Below are 17,046 nucleotides of genomic sequence, written 5' to 3'. Positions count from 1 at the left end.
AATTTAAATTTTTTACTTTTATATAAAATTTTATTCTTTCATCTCATCTCACTATTTATCGTGGATCGGTTTTCAGCAACTGCATCTCTGCATCTCGGTTTTTTTTTTTTTAGCAAATAATGAAGAAAGTGATTTTAAATGTATTGATATATTTTTTTTTATTTTTTAAAAATATTTAAATATATTAAAAAAATATAAATATAAAAAAAAAATATTTAACTTTACAACTAGCGGTAACACCGGCTGAGTAGCATCGCTCTTAAATTAAAATCCACCACCCAATTTCAGAGTTGTACCAAAAACTAAAACCCTAAAAAGCGTCTTTTCCTTGGAATATCTCCGGATCTTCGACTTGATGGATCCTCAACCTGAACCGGTTAGCTACATCTGCGGAGGTATCCCTGCGATTCATTTTTTTTTCTGTTTGGATGCCAGGAAAACGAAAGAAAAGGAAAACAAATAGAAACTAAAACCTAGTTATACTATCTGGCTGATTTAACTTCCATGTTTTTTTCTTTATCTCAGTTTTCTTGGCAACCAATCAGATACTTTCAATCAATTACTTAAACTTTTTTTGCTTGAAATGATTTTATGGTGGTTGATAATTAGTGGTAGTCAAAAGAATAATTTGTCTTAGTCTTAAGAGTGATGTGATTGTGAAAACTATTTAGCGTAGACTGTGGGATGGAGAACACTCTGAAGCCAGGTGATGTGATACAGTGCCGAGAGTGTGGTTACCGCATCTTGTACAAGAAGCGCACCCGCCGTAGTAAGCTATTTTTCATTTTTCATATTATAGCAATGGCAGCGCTTTATAGTCTTATTTCATTTTCTTGTTTGGGTGTGAAATATGTGGTTGTTTACAAAACGCGAGTTACATTCAGTGATGCATTGTGATGTCAGAAGTTTGTGTGTGATTGTCATGTGCTAGATATTTGCTTTTAAATTACTAGTATGCTGGGGGATAAAGGTTAGGACCACGTGTTTTGAAGTAGCTAATCGAAAGATTGTAAGATATGCATTATTTAGAGTGATTAGAAGATTTGTGATTGCTGCGTGTTTGCTCTTGTTATTGGTTAGACTAACAGAGGATATAGATCATTATTTTAGTTTAGTTAGAGTCAGAATTTCACATCAGTCTATTTGAGTAGAATGCTGTGTTATTTTAAGAACTTAAGTTCAGGATTCAATCATAGGATTTGCAACATATAAAGAGTAAGAAATGAAAAAATGTAAGTCTCTCTAGAATCCTAAACTAGTATCCCAATTTTCATGTGGAAAGGGAAAATGCCCCTGATTGGACTGAGTGAGCATATTTTAGTGCTGGTAATCTCATCCACCAACTGGTGAGCCACAGATATAACATAACTATTCAATTATGAAGGTGGCTCTATGATTTTCTTACTTTTGTATAATGTTGGTGCTGAACTCATTAAGTGGCCAAGTAGATCTTCTCAAAATGTCATAACAGAGCTCCTTTTGATGCTGTAGCAGAGCTTCTTCGTCCAGATGGGGGCTTCTAAGAATCTTTGAGTGGGCCACAATTTTTGTGAAAGCGCTAGGCACGCTTAAGCGCAAACATCGTCTAGAGCTTAGGCACAAAGCGCAAAGTGCAAGCTTGCATCTATTGAAGTACAGGGCATATTTGTAAAATTAATGTAAAAGAAATCCACAAAATACAATAGAAAAAGGTTTAAAAAGCAAGATAGTAATATATTAGCCTATTTACTCAATTTATTATAGGAGTAACTTGACCTTTACCATCTTCCCTAACCCCCCGACTGCGATGGTGCTTGGTCCTTTTTTAAGATTTGTTTCTTTAATGGGAGAGGTATGGCATGAAAATCGTACATGGTGTGACAAGGATGAAGTGTCATTTTTGTAAGGACCCCTAAATAGCCTCGAGCAATAATTTCATCGGGCTTTAAGGTCAATGGGATTAATAGACTCCATCTTTTGAAAGTGATCCCATATCTTAAACTGGTTGTTAGCAGGTTTTTTTTTGGCTCATTTTGCCTTTGGCATGAGGGATGGTGTAGGGTTTTTGGTTTTCGCAGAGGAAGGTACTAAAGGACTAATGTTTTCCTCCATATCCAATGAAAAATATGAGCAGGACCACCGCCACTGGGTTTTATACCAATATGAAAGCCCACTTTTAGATGTCCATGTGTGGTTGAAAGAGGAGAGATGACAGAAAAATTAGAGATTAGCCGATTAAATAATTACAAAAAAAAAAAAAAAAAAAACCACAAAACATAACAAAGAGATCAATGGAAAGATGAAACTGAATAAAGGCCATTTTTAGAAATCAAGGGGACCCAAAATGACTAACCTTTAAAAACATTACTTAGAAGCCTGATGTAAGAGATTTCTTAAATTCACATAAAACATATTTTATTAAAACTACTTAAAATAAAAAGATTCTGCATAAGCATTTATTAAAAATCATTCAACTTTCATGTGTTTAACAAAAATAACATAAATATTGAAAACATCAAACTAAACATCCTCATGAATTTTCTAGGCCTCTGCCTCGCCTCCCTAAGCCAAGTCTAGTACTGTAGCTCCAACCTCATAGTGATCCTCACTTGGGGTGGTTAAAACATAAAAACAACAAAGTGAGTTGAATACTCAGTAAGCAATACATCATGCAGTACAAATAATATACTTCATGCAGGTTATTCTTTTAAAATTATTATGCTTAAAACATAAACATTCAAAAATTCATTCACATCCATTGCATCACATCATATCTATTTTATCTGTTATATCTGTCGTAACACTTAAAATAGCCATCACACACAATTACCTGTGTGCTAGAGTTGGCAATTTCGACGATCATGATCGCTGGTAGGCCTTGAGTGAGATTTCGGTAAACCGTTAAAAGAAAGGGTTGTCTATAGGTGCACCGCTAATGAGCCACTCTTGGCATTGCCATCCACCCCTTAACCTTTGGTACCATAATTCGTAATTTTTTTATTATTTATCCATCATCAATTGTCAATCTTCGGTCAATCATTTAGTCATTATTCAATAATAATAATAACATCACTCATGCTGTCAAGTCCATTCACATTCATGTACTTTTATAATTACATGGTATGTAAAAAGAGGATATCAATGAATAGGCTTGTACATACAATAATACTTTGTGAACCATGACATGAGTAATGAGCTTTTTGTTTATAAAACACGTATATGATTGCTTTTAAAATATATGCAATTTGAAAGACATGATCATAATTGATCACGTAATGTTATAAAATATGTGTGTCCAAATGGCATGATCTTATTACTTTCTTAACTTAGAAAACATGTGTGATAATGAAGAGTGTGATTGTTCCACTTGCATAATTTAGAAAACATGCATGACGAAGGGTGTGATCATATTACTTACATAATTTAGAAAACATGTGTGACGAAGTGCGTGATCATATTACTTACCTAGCAACCCGGTGCAATAATTAACGCATCAACAATCACCTAGTCAATAAACACATAATATCATGTCAATTTATAATCTCATTCACCATCTTTTACGAGACTACAATTCTTCCTTAACGAGCCTACATGTGACTTCCAACTTGTAACCTCCGTACTACTTTCGTGCCCATGACCCCATAACCCGTAACACATCCATCCTCATAATCACCTAGCAAGTATCACCCTGTAATACATATGATTTGTCCAAAATGGTTGCCCATAACCTTCAACTCGTGTCCTTAACATTAATATTTGACACTAAGTTTGTGACCCAAAATCAGCTTCTAATAAGTCAAGTGTTTTAGTGGGAGAGGAGAGCTCTGCCGAGAGTTATAGGGAGTGTGTGTTGTGCTCCTAGAGAGAGAAACATAGAAGAGAGAGAGAGTTACCGACAAGAATGGCTGGAGGAGCTGCAGTGGAGTTGCTGGGTGACTGGTGGCTATTTTGATTGGTGCTGCAACAGACCATGTAAGGAAACAAAGGGGCTCTGTTTTTCTCTGAATTAGTGGGGAGAAAATAGAGGGGAGGCTGTACAACGCTGGTGTCACTGGTTTGACACCATCGTGACGAAGAGAGTTTGTTCTTGAACTGGTGTAATGCGTTGGAGTTTGGTGCAACTGGTTGTGCACTTGTGGCATATGTGCTAAGCTTCAGTTGACAGGGAGGCTCAATCGTTTGTAGAGCTGGTTCTGCTACTTCTGTGACGGGGGTTAGGGGCTTCGTGGGGCAGCTTGTTTTCAGTTTGGTGACTGATGTGTCGTTTTTAACTTGGTGGCATAGCTGTCTGGCCATGGCTCAAGGCTCACGGTGTTGCCACTGTGGCGTAAGCTGGGCTGGTTCGGTGCACTTGTTTCTGGTGTGGAGAAAGATATGTGGTGCTCCACTATGTGGACATACTTTATAGGAGGAGATGGGGCTTGCCATGAGTGAAGCAAAATCTTGGAGGAAGGAGGCTCTTGATGACATGGTGGAGAGGAGCTTAACTAATCCAATGTAACTTTACTTCCTGTCGCACAATAGATGCAACACAGGTTATTGGGTGAGCTTCCATTGAGGCAGAGTGCATGTGTTTGATGTGCTTTCTTAAAGAGGACGGAACTTCAAATTTATTTATTGCCCTCACTTATGGTGGAGGAAAACCGTGGTAACAGAAGACGACCCATGGGGTATACAGATATTTTTTTTTTGATAAGTTAAAAATTATATATATCAAAAGGAGAAATCAAGTACATTGAATGTATACAAGAAAACACCTTGTCCAAAATGACCCAAAAAGTCCCTAATGACCCAAAAAGCCCATGGAAAAACAGCCCAAAATACACTAGACCCGATCCCAACCCCTTGTTTCCCAGGGGTATACAGATATTCAAAGAAGCATCCCATTTATCAAACTAAAAATCATACCAACATTAAAATTCAGAGCCCACAAAAAAGGCAAAAAATTCAGACCGCAACAAAAATGACTAGAGCAAGCGTAAGGAAGGTAGTCCATAATAATCCATGCGAATAAGGCCTTTCAACCTGCACAGGGATTATTCTGGCCTGCTATTTTTTAGTCAATCAGTTTCCTGCAATTTTACTCCAAGATCTAGTTTAGGAAGGCTCTTGCCTTCTCTTCTTCTTCTTTATAAGTATTCAATTTTATTTATGGATGGGTAAGTTGAGCACCCAATGGGTCTTGAACCCATGGCCTCACCTTCAACCTTGTTGTTACAACAGGAGTAGGAGGTACAGTTTGAGCTAAAGATCCCTTTAGCTGTCAGATAGATGTCATTGGCTTATTCCTTTTTCCATAGTACTGTTTGAAATTATGGCCCTGCAACATCTTAGTGTTGTCTTTCTTGTAATGTTTCTGAAGTATACATCTTTTGTCTTAACCCATGTTGCTGAAAACATTGAACTAAATTAGCCCTTCCTGTTTGATGCAGTTGTTCAATATGAGGCTCGCTGAATTGGGGGAGGCAAGGACATGCCATTGCATATATATATATATATGTAGTTACTGTCTTCCTGCAACTTGCTAATCTGGTGGATGGTTTACTTTTCAAGAAACAGATTGATTTTTGCTTTAGCACTATGCAATCGATAAAAAAACACCTTTGCTGTCTATGCAAGTGATCACATTAAAGTAGAACACTGCAAATCAATCTGATTGCTCTGCATGTTTGATTTCCTATATTACTGGCCTCCTTGAGACGGCATAAGCATATTGTTGTTTTAGATGTCTTTTGTTTAGTTCATCGTCTTTGAATGATCAAAATAGTTCAGGGTCTCACAATCTCAGTTAGTGTCTGTTGTCAGATAAGAACTTGAGCTTTTAATTTCGCCAAGTTTCGACTGGGGTTTTGGGTGTTTGGTGGGGACAAGGAGGGGATCAGATAGAAAAATATACTAACTACAGGAAAGATTTGTTTCTTTTGAGAGGGTTAAAGTGATAAGAGAAATATACTTCAGGAAAGATTTGTTTCTTTGGGTGAAATCCACTCATTTTCCTCTCTTTTTTTGGGTAAGATAGAGAAACTGTTTTATAATATATGACCATTTGAATCGTAGATTAAAAAAAAAAAAAAAAAAAAAGAGTTGAAATGAGTTGAGAGGGGTCAAAGGGCTGACATGGCAAGAGGTAGTTTTTCTCTCTTTTGGTGAGGCGGTTAGGCTTTGCATGGTGCGGCCGCCGGCTCGGCAAATTATAACTAATCAAATGTAGAGCACATTTCAAAATTGATTGGGCAAAATAGAAAAAATGGCCTCTTTAGCTAAAATAGCTAAACGAATGCCAATTCTCTGCAATATATGGATGGCAACTTGCACAAACAAACAAAATAACCACAAAAACACGGTAATCAAGAGCAATCACGATCACATATAGAACTAAAAATAAGACATATATCGACAATAAAAATATAAATAGGTATAATTTATTAATTTGGGTGATGAAGATATAAGCTCTTTTAACTCCTTAAACATTAACAAGATAACCAACCACGATTAGACGAGGGCAAGCATAGGAAGACCAATTACGTGCAAATCATATTATGTTGTCTGTTTTGGAATCATAATACACTACAAAAGGAATCATTGCTTGGGTAGTATTGATTCAAAGTCCCCAAATCACGGTGAACTGTGAACACAAATGAAATAATAGTGTGGTTAACTTGAAAGACTGCATGATAATTACACACCACCAATATAGTTTTTTTACCCTTCAAGAAGCTAACTTGATATGCATAGAGGCTGTGGCACGCCACAAGAAAACCGCTTATTCGTGAACAAGTATTTTTCTTGTAATAGTGCACCGAAAGGGAGTTATGTAATGGGTCCAACGAAAAATGGACCCATCCCTTAGAGAGATCCACGATATTTGAATGGCCTAAGTTTCAGGTTTTAGAAAAGATTTGACAACATTCAAAAAAAGAAGGCCAGTTCGACAATTAGGGAGGCATCGTTTAAGACAGGGAGCAAATCCATAATAATAGAGTGAGATGATTGTCGTTTATTGCTTTTTCTTTTTCTCGATAATCGATATGTTGTGTGTCAGTGAGGAGAGCTATAGGATTGAAGATATTTTCAAAAGGTTTTCAACCCAAACAGATTCTCATTTCTGGATTTTTTTTTATTTTGATTAAAAAAAAATCTAGATTTTTTAAGCCCATAACACTTAAGAATGAAAATATCACAAAGTAGGGAAAGTACTCTCTAAAACAATTTTAGAGATAACCTAATATCCAAACATAATAGTTATTCTACTTACTGCTTCGATACCAATCCTTTCCCAAGTTGTTGATTATACTGTTATGATCAGTTTATACCAGGAAGGGGAGCTTGAGATATAGAAGGAAGGCACACAGGAATGTAATCTGTTAGTTAATTGTAGTTAGTCATGTGTTGTGCACATGTTGATAAGGGCTTAATATACATTTATGTCCTCACTTACTTATTGAGGATTACTATAATGCCCCTGTTGTAATGGTCATTAACAACCATAAGGCTTCTATAAATACTGAAGCCTTTTCCTATGTATTGCATTGAAAAAAAGTCAATAAATGAATGTTGGAGGTTTTTGATCTCTCGAAGATCAGCAAGTTACTTTTGTCTATTATTCTATTATATTGCTACATATACTTTTATTGAAAGTACATATATCCAAAAGGTTTCCAAGAAGAAAATATTTGAAATTTGGGTTGATCCAAGCCGGATTTATTATTAATAAGAGAAATGCTGAGTATAAATTTTAGGTGTATAAACTTCGTGCTAGCCTATTGTAAGCCTATCGTACAAAAGTAAACCACTTTTACAAATTTTCATAGCGAGTCTACTTTTTTTATAAAGGGTGTGCGTGATATTTGTACATTTGAAAGTTGTACATATTATTTCTCTAATAGGAATGACTACCATTATGGTGCACATTATGACATGAATTTTGTTCCTCAAGTTATCAAAATTGACATATTACACCATCAAATAATTCAAATGTTATGTTGTGAATATCTATTAACAGCTAACCGTTAAGATTGTGACGTTTCACCTACATAACTTATTTTATTTATCTTAATAGTCAAAAAATGAGGGGGTGATTGAGAGCATTTATGATAAGATAAAGCATTTCTCTAAAACCCTAGGTGCCCCATTCTCCCTCTTAAAAATCTAAGGGCTCTAGATTTCATTTTCATCGAAAGGGGAGGAGGCATTGGCTTCCTCCTCTTCTTCCTTCTCATTCCCTCATTCCTCTATTCATTCACCTTGTCTAATAATATTTATTTTGCTTTGTTTTATTTTGCTTTATTCAAGGCTGAAAAAGATAGATCTGTAGCTTTTTGGCAACTACCGAGAGACACGTGGCACAAGTAAATTCACAGGTCAAAAATCATTCGAAGGAAAGTGGTAGTTTTGCAAAAATTACCGCGCATAGTTCTCACGTCCCTGCCACATTTGCGCTTGGTTTTCCGACATCTCTTCTTGACACACGCGCTAGATCATTGGTCTCACCACCATAGACCTTCTAGATCTGACCTTTGTGATTGAAAAGAGACAAATGTGTTGCCTTCACATGTTATCACAGATTCTAAAGTCATGAAGGTAACAATCTTCCCAAGTTTAATAACCAAAAAAGATAAAGAAAAGGAAAAAGAAAAAGGAAGAGAGAGAGAGAGGAGGAGACAAATTCTGTTATGCATAAATTAAATTATATTTGCAATTTTTAAATTCTTGAGTATATTCATATATAGCGGCATATATACTGTTTTTTTTTTCAAGTAAATGAGTTTATACTAATTATATTTTGATGTTAGGAAAATTTCCTTAAAAGTCCTTGCACCCAAATTGAGTAGCAAATTTGGATGGGCACTATATAAAGAAATTTGTATGATAATTTAAAAAGGTTACTTTTGATCAAGAAAAAAAGAAGTAAAAGGTTACTTTTGTTCATCAATCAGGTTGTTTCCTGCCTACTTTAGTTCATGGATCATGGTCGACATAGCCTTAAGATGTTGCTTCATCGTGTGGTCTGAGTGCATCTTATAGGAGTCAAACCTCATGGTTAACCTACGCAACCTAGTGGCTGAAGTTCCACCAAACTTCAACTTCAAAGCTTCCCACATGCTTTGGGCAGTGTCATAGATCTCGAACTCACACATTAGATCATTGTGCATGCTGCTTAACATTATTATGCGCGCGCATCGACTTTTCTTAGCCCATTGAGTATAGGCTAGTTGATCTATCTTGTGTTGTTCCGAGGTCCCTTCCTCGGGCGCAGTAAGGGAGTGAGATAAGGCCTCCAAGACCTCTTGCTCATCTAAGACATATTGGATCTTGCGATGCCAAATGTCGTAGTTCTCCCCATCCAATTTCTTCCATTTGTTTAAATCGGCAACTATACTCTTGGATGCCATTTCACTACAATACACAAAGAAATGATATTACACACACACCTAAGAAATCTGCCATGTCCATCCAAGCTAGAAAAATAATAATTTAGACATGTCGCAAGATCGAAAAATCGCTAGGCTTCAGAATCATCTCTTGCGCCACAATATCTAATTATTAAATTTCTAACCTAATTCCCGCGCAAATTTGAAAAAAATATAGGAGAATTAATCATGATAAATCTCAACCATACTCCCACTATCTTAAGTAGTCATCTAGTCCTAGTCACATGTAAAGACATAATCTACTAAAATCGCGGTAATCTTTTGGGCCAGTCTACAAGGACAGCTACTCCAACCACAACAACTTGTTGGGCCAGTCTACAAAGATGGTTCATATAAGACCATTACAGTCTATTTTTCTTGTTCCATCAGTGCATTTACAGCTCTTACTGGGGTCACTATGGTCTTTTGGCTATACAGTGCATTTACAGTTCTTACCGGGGTCACTGTAATTTTTTCAGCCTATCACTTACACTGACAATTCTAACTAAGACTACTTAGTGGAAACTTTTCTATTTTATCATTAAAGACTAATGTATAAACATTCAAGCCTAACATTTATAGATGATAAAATAATCACATATCCATATGTTTAATTCACATATACATGTAATCACTGTTAGCTTGACTGAGTATACAAAGGAATCACAAGATCCCGAGTCTACAGCATTGAGAAAACAGATTTGTAAATAACAGAGTTTTGAATTTTGAACTAGTTTGTTAAGATAAGTTCATTGCTTATCCTTGTACATTTGAATTCCATCTGTAACTGCAGCACGATAGTACTTTATAAATATACATATCTTCAAGTGAGTAAGGTATTGAAACCTACTCCATCATAATACTTGTTTTATCTCACATGGTATCAGCCAGTAGCACGGCTCACGCCTGATCCTTTCCTTTCTCAACACTTCCGCAACCTTAAATTTTTTTTTCATAATGTCTTCCAGTTCAAGCAATACTTCAAATATGCCTCACTCAAATGTGAACATTCATGCCACTTCTCAACCTGTTACTGAAAAGTTAACTGGTACCAATTTTATGGCATGGAGTATGCAGTTCATGGCCTTCCTTAATAGCCATGATCTTATTGGCCATGTTGATGGCACCATCACGGCTCCTGCAGAAATCACACAGGATGCCCCCAATCCAGCTTATACAATATGGTTCCGGAAGGACAATTGTGTCAAAAGCTGGATTCTTGCTTCTATTTCAGAGAAATTAGTTGCTTCTCTGTATGGAACTAAGACTGCTAAGCAAGCTTGGGATTCTCTCCAAACCCGCTTTGCTTCAGCTTCCAGGTCACGGGTTGCTTTGCTCAAGAGACAGCTTCAAACACTCTCTCAAGGTAATAAAACCTGCACTGCTTATATTGATGAAGCTAAAGCCCTTGCTGATCAATTGGCAGTAGCTGGCAAACCCATGGATGATCAAGACCTTATTGCTCACTTACTGGGAGGACTCAAGGTAAGTTACACTCCATTCATTACCTCATACACTCTTGCTACTCGAGATAATGATCTTACCTTGGAAGACTTTCAAGCTGAACTACTCAGCTTTGAGGCTCTCTTAGACAGTCACCAGCAAACCTCTCAAGATACTCACTATGCTTTTGCTGCAAACAAGTCAAAAGTACCAACCTTTCATAAAAAATTTCAAAAGCCAGGTCTGTCCAATAATTCCAGACAGCCTCGAGCTCCAGCTACATTCAACAGTCGTGGTTCCAGTTCTGTTCTTCAGCAATACTCTCGATCACAAAATACTTCATTCCAAAGGCCTACTTGCCAAATTTGTGGTAAGATAAATCATATAGCACTTGATTGCTATGAAAGGTTCAATTATGCATTTCAAGGTCGAATACCTCCTGCTGAACTTGCTGCCATGGCTAATGAAACCAACGCCACACTTGACAATCAAATATGGTATGCTGATAGTGGGGCTAATGCACACATAACCAATAATGCAGAAAATCTTACTACTCATCATCCCTTCAAAGGCACAGACATGATCACAGTTGGCAATGGCACAGGTTTATCAATTCAAAATACTGGACATACTTCTCTTCTGCTTGACAAACATTCCTTTCAATTAAATAACATTTTGCATTGTCCAGATGCATCTGTTAATCTCTTATCAATCAACAAATTTTGTGTGGACAATGATTGTTATTTTGTTCTTACTAGTTACCATTTCTTTGTCAAACAGGATCAAACCAACAAGATCCTATTCCATGGTCAAGCTGAGAATGGTCTATATCCTCTACTTGGCAACAAGAGCTTCTCCAATAAGATGCATTGCTTTGCAGCTAGGCTAGGGACAAAAACAAATAAAGATGGTTGGCATAGTCGACTAGGACACCCCTCTTGTCTTACATAATTTATTTAAATCTGGACATCTACCTAGTCATGAAGAATCCTTCAACATATCTACCTTTTGTAACTCGTGTCCTCTAGGAAAGGCAAAACAAGTTCCATATGACAGGTCTACACGACAAGCAAATGATCCCTTAATTCTTGTACACTCTGATGTTTGGGTATCTCCCATAACCTCAGCAGGTGGTAGTCGTAATTATGTCCTTTTTATTGATGATTTTTCCCGATTCACATGGTTTTATCCCATGGCTAATAAATCTGATGTACTTCATATTTTCAAACAATATAAAGCTCTTGTTGAAAATTACTTTTCTTGCAAGATCAAACAGTTTCAAACAGATAATGGTGGGGAATATCTCTCCAATGAATTTAAATTCTTCTTAAGCACAAATGGTATTTTACACCGTCTCACTTGTCCGTATTCTTCTCCCCAAAACGGTATAGCCGAAAGAAAACATCGCCACATCAGAGAAATGGGATTAACCCTTCTTGCCCAATCATGTTTACCCAACACATATTGGCCTGATTCATTCCTAACAGCAGTTTATTTAATTAACAGACTGCCAACAAAAGTTCTCAACAATCTATCTCCCTTTTACATACTCCATAAATCTGTTCCAAGATACAGTGAAATGCGTGTCTTTGGATGCAGTTGTTACCCATTGCTTACACCATATGAAAAACACAAGCTCTGTTTCAAAAGTAAAAGATGTGTTTTTCTCGGATATTCGGGTCAACAAAAAGGGTATCGATGTTTAGACTTATCTACTGGTAGAGTTTACATCTCTCGCAATGTCATCTTTGACGAGGCCTCTTTTCCAGCAGCTGATATGGTGCCAGACTCAACCAGACGTGAATTTGATACTTCTGGTAAGGTTCTCACCTTCCCAACTTCTATTCAATTATCAATTCTTCCAGATATTCCGCAGCAATCTGAATCATTTCCTTCATGTCATGGTAGCCCCTTGTCTTTTCCAAACACAGAACCCACTACTCATATCACCATCAATCCTGCTTCCTCATCTCCAAATTTGCCCCCTGCTCCTGCTCCTCATCCAAGTATTCAACCAGAATCCACTACACCAAATTTCTCTCCATCTCTGCCAATTGACCAACCTCTCAACTTGCCTCCACCTCCAACAATTCCACAAATTGTTACCCGTTCGAAAACTGGAAATCTTAAGCCCAAACAGTTTCCAGGATTTCAGACTTTTTACTCCACTCGACATCCCCTTCGTGTATTGTCCACCTTTTATCATGAAAATGAACCAAGCTGCTACACGCAAGCTGTGTCTGTTTCTGCATGGAGGGATGCTATGGGTCGTGAGTTTGATGCCTTAATGGCCAATGGTACTTGGTCCCTATGTCCACGACCAGATCATCAACCTGTGGTTCGAAATAAATGGGTATACAAGATTAAAAGAAAACAAGATGGCAGCATAGAGAGGTACAAGGCACGTTTGATGGCCAAAGGATTTGATCAACGTGATGGAGTAGATTATCATGAGACTTTTTCGCCAGTAATTAAACCCTCTACAATTCGTTTAATTCTGGCACTAGCTGTTAATTTTCATTGGCCCCATTCATCAGCTTGATGTATCTAATGCTTTCTTGCATGGCATATTGGATGAGGAGGTATTCATGGAGCAAGCAAAGGGATTTATTGATCAAACTCAACCTGATTTTGTTTGCAGGTTACATAAATCTTTATATGGGTTAAAACAAGCTCCACGAGCTTGGTTTCGAAGACTCTCTCAACAACTGACTGACTATGGTTTTCTAGAGTCATCAGTTGATACATCTCTTTTTATTTATACCAAGCATGGATTACAAATATTTATTCTTGTCTACGTAGATGACATCATTGTCACAGGATCATCTCAACAGGCCATTCATCACTTCATTGCTCAGCTTGGCACCTGCTTTCAACTCAAAGACCTTGGGAATTTGAATTACTTCTTAGGTGTGCAAGCATGTCGTGATTCCAATGGTCTTCACTTACGACAAAGTAAATATATCACTGATCTCTTGCATAGACAAACATGGCTGGAGCAAAACCATTGTCCTCTCCTACAGTTTCTGGAAAGAAATTGACAGCTCACGATGGATTACTACTCAAGGATCCAAGCCAATACAGAATGGCAGTTGGAGCACTTCAGTATTGCACGATTTCAAGACCTGATATTTCTTATATTGTTAATCAATTATGTCAGTTTATGCATTGCCCACGAGAAGGCCACTGGACAGCACTAGTCTACAGCACTGAGAAAACAAATTTGTAAATAACAGAGTTTTGAATTTTGAACTAGTTTGTTAGTTTGTTAAGATAAGTTCATTGCTTATCCTTGTACATTTGAATTCCATCTGTAACTGCAGCACGATAGTGCTTTATAAATATACATATCTTCAAGTGAGTAAGGTATTGAAACCTACTCCATCATAATACTTGTTTTATCTCACAATCACATTTAATCTAAACAATTAAATAAAAGATCACATGTAATATTAACATAATGGAATTAAAAAAAATAGCATGAATATAACCATATATTCACATGTAATCATATTTAATCTAAAACATTAAATAAAAGATCACATGTAATATAACAATATATCTAAGCATATATTAAGTCATGCAATTTTTTTTTAATAAAAACGAAATAATGTATAACAAATACATTTAAAAAAAATACCCCACCTAAACCAAAGGTAAGTCGCAACCCAGTGGTACGCGCTGCTTTTGACAAGTGGTCCTGGGTTCGAGTCACAGAGGTGCCATTTTTTTATCCCCTTATTTTTATTTGGTGTTTTTTAAAAATGGGCTCACACAAGATTGGGCTTCAAAACAGACCCTTTTTTTTTTCTTTTTTTAAAAAAAAAAAACACAGAAGGGCCAAATGACCCAGCCCAGCCCGTGTAAAACCTGTCTCCTTCAACCTTTAGATGGCTACTGTTCACGTGAACAGTAGCTGTTACACAACAGTGCTCAGCCGCCGCTAGCCTCAGCTGCTTTCTCAGCCGAAGAAGCTCCTCCAAGCGGCAGGGTGGTGCCGCAGCACCTCGCTAGTGCGTGCAGCACCTCCTGGTGCGCGCTGCACCTCGTTGGTGAGCGCATCACTAGGGTGGTGCGCGCTGTGCCAGGTACGTGCAGCACCAGGTGCGCCCAGCACCACTGCGATGGTGCTCGCAGTGCAGCGCTGCCTCATATATATATATATATTTTTTTGAATCCAGATAAAAAAAAGAGGAAAAAAAAAAAACAAATCTCAAGCATATGCGAGAAAAAACTATAAACTGGAAGCAATTTAAAAATGCTCTGATACCAATGTTAGAATGCACAGCGGAAAAATACCTCAAGCTCAGCTTATAAAATTATTCCACAAGTTTTTCCAGATTGACAAATCACAAGCTTTTCCTCTTAGTGTCGAAGTGTACTACGTAGTATAAAAACTAGAGTAACACTTAACCAATCCACAGCCTAAATATTTTATCAAGAGAGAACAAAAAGAGAGAATTTTTGTGTATTTTCAATTCCCACAAAAAACAATTGTCCTCCTCCACACGGTTGGCCTTAAAGGCCAACCTTCAATTGTCGTAACACATGGCTTTAAGCCATGCGTTATAAGCAAGTAAAGCCATGCGTTACACTTTGCCTTAAGGAGGGGATCAGCCCCACGTGGGCGCCCCTCCATCTTACACCAACAATTCGACTAATCCACCTTACTTTACTACCTTCCTATACTCAATCCAGAGTATTACATGAATCTCCCCCTTAAATCTCCAGCGTCCTCTTAATTCCATTATATGGCACTACTGAAATCCTATGTTTCTAGTTGTGTTTAGCTCTAATACAATTTGTAACACAAAGAAAGCTCAATTCACATTTGGGACTATAATTCAAAATGACTACTCAATTATGTTACAATTACAACACTTTGGAATCACTATAAATGGCTTGAACTTCTTCCTCTCTACATGTTGTGTAGGATTTGACTCTGGGCATTACCACTTTGATTCCCAGCATGATCGTTCCTCAAATGGGTGGTGATGATGTAAGGATTAAGCTACTTTTTCTTTAAAGTTGTTTCTTTCCTTTCTTGATTATTTTTATTCTAAGTGGGGGTACTTTTGCTATCACAGACTGAGAAGGCAAGGGTGATTCAAACCTTGCTTTTCGTTTCAGGATTGAGCACACTCTTGCAGTCTTTGTTTGGGACCCGGCACCCATCTGTGGTTGTGGGTTCATACTCATATATTATACCCACAACTTCAACTATACTAGCCTGGAGATATAATGTATACACAGATCCTCATGAGGTTGGTTAATCTTTATACCTATGCCTGGCTTTCTCTCTGTTGTTTTTTTTGTAACTAGTATTCCTATTGAGGGGTCTGACATTATGCTGGACTTGTCGTCTGCCTCACGGGTGATTTTTCAGAGGTTCATAGAGACTATGAGAGGAATACAAGGTGCTCTGATTATTACTGCATGTTTTGTTATGAACTTATTAGGTAGAATTCACTCTTAAAAATCGGCTTACAAGGGAATGGTGTCTAAGACTTATAAACTACCAACCAATCACATACTTAGTCGATATGGGATCGTTACAACCATCACGCTCTGCAGCCAATGTCCATGACGGTCTCGATGATCATACGGGCTGGCTGTGCGCTAGGTCTTTCCTAGCTTCGGACGAACACATTTATGCCGGCATCACCCCCATGCTGCATGATTGCAACTGTCGCAACATGACCTTAGACGTGAGGTGGCTCTGACATCATTTGTTATGAATCCACTAAGTAGAACTTACCTTTGAAAACCAGCTTCCAAGGAAAGGGTGCCTAAAGGGTTTATAAACAACCAACTAATCCCATACTTAATCGATGTAGAATCGTAACTTGTTTCCATATGGTTGTGGGATTTTTAGGCATTCGGAGGAATGCAATAATTAAGGTAAATTATAGATAACTGAAAGTTTCATGAATGGTTGGGTTTGTGAGTAGGTTTATATTCAAGTTATGCTAGCTATTTTGTAATCTTTCTCTAATTGCTGGTTTAGGTTCTTTAGCTCCTTTCTGTCGTTCCATACGTAACTTTTACGGGTTTTGGGCTTTATCATCTCGGTTTGGTAAAGAGTTATCGATTTTGAGTTGATGTGAGTTTAGTAATTTAAAGTTAGGTGTTTAGATGTTAGATTCAGAACTGTTTTGATAGTAATGGTGATAATTACTATCAAAACACTGCTTTCTTTATTTTAGTTTCAAAT

The 17,046-nt window shown here is 37.3% G+C and overlaps 1 protein-coding gene across 1 annotated transcript; it reads left to right on the top strand.

The window, feature by feature from the left end:
• The first annotated feature begins 274 nt into the window (after positions 1-274).
• On the top strand, positions 275-5,659 carry LOC121244556 (DNA-directed RNA polymerases II, IV and V subunit 12). The gene is made up of 3 exons (XM_041142681.1): positions 275-395; positions 677-769; positions 5,412-5,659. Exons 1-3 carry the CDS (start codon positions 356-358, stop codon positions 5,432-5,434), a joined length of 156 nt encoding a protein of 51 aa, XP_040998615.1. The 5' UTR covers positions 275-355; the 3' UTR covers positions 5,435-5,659.
• The last annotated feature ends 11,387 nt before the right edge of the window (positions 5,660-17,046 follow it).

The sequence above is a fragment of the Juglans microcarpa x Juglans regia genome, chromosome 8S (genome assembly GCF_004785595.1).
Source record: "Juglans microcarpa x Juglans regia isolate MS1-56 chromosome 8S, Jm3101_v1.0, whole genome shotgun sequence".
NCBI lineage: Eukaryota > Viridiplantae > Streptophyta > Magnoliopsida > Fagales > Juglandaceae > Juglans > Juglans microcarpa x Juglans regia.
This window is presented reverse-complemented; position numbering and strand designations above follow the sequence as displayed.

Excerpts from the sequence above, each read along its gene's own strand:
- LOC121244556 (XM_041142681.1), top strand. The coding sequence starts at position 356 with ATGGATCCTCAACCTGAACCGGTTAGCTACATCTGCGGAG. Across the intron at positions 396-676 it reads GGTTAGCTACATCTGCGGAG|ACTGTGGGATGGAGAACACT; the intron begins GTATCCCTGCGA and ends TATTTAGCGTAG. Across the intron at positions 770-5,411 it reads CAAGAAGCGCACCCGCCGTA|TTGTTCAATATGAGGCTCGC; the intron begins GTAAGCTATTTT and ends TGTTTGATGCAG.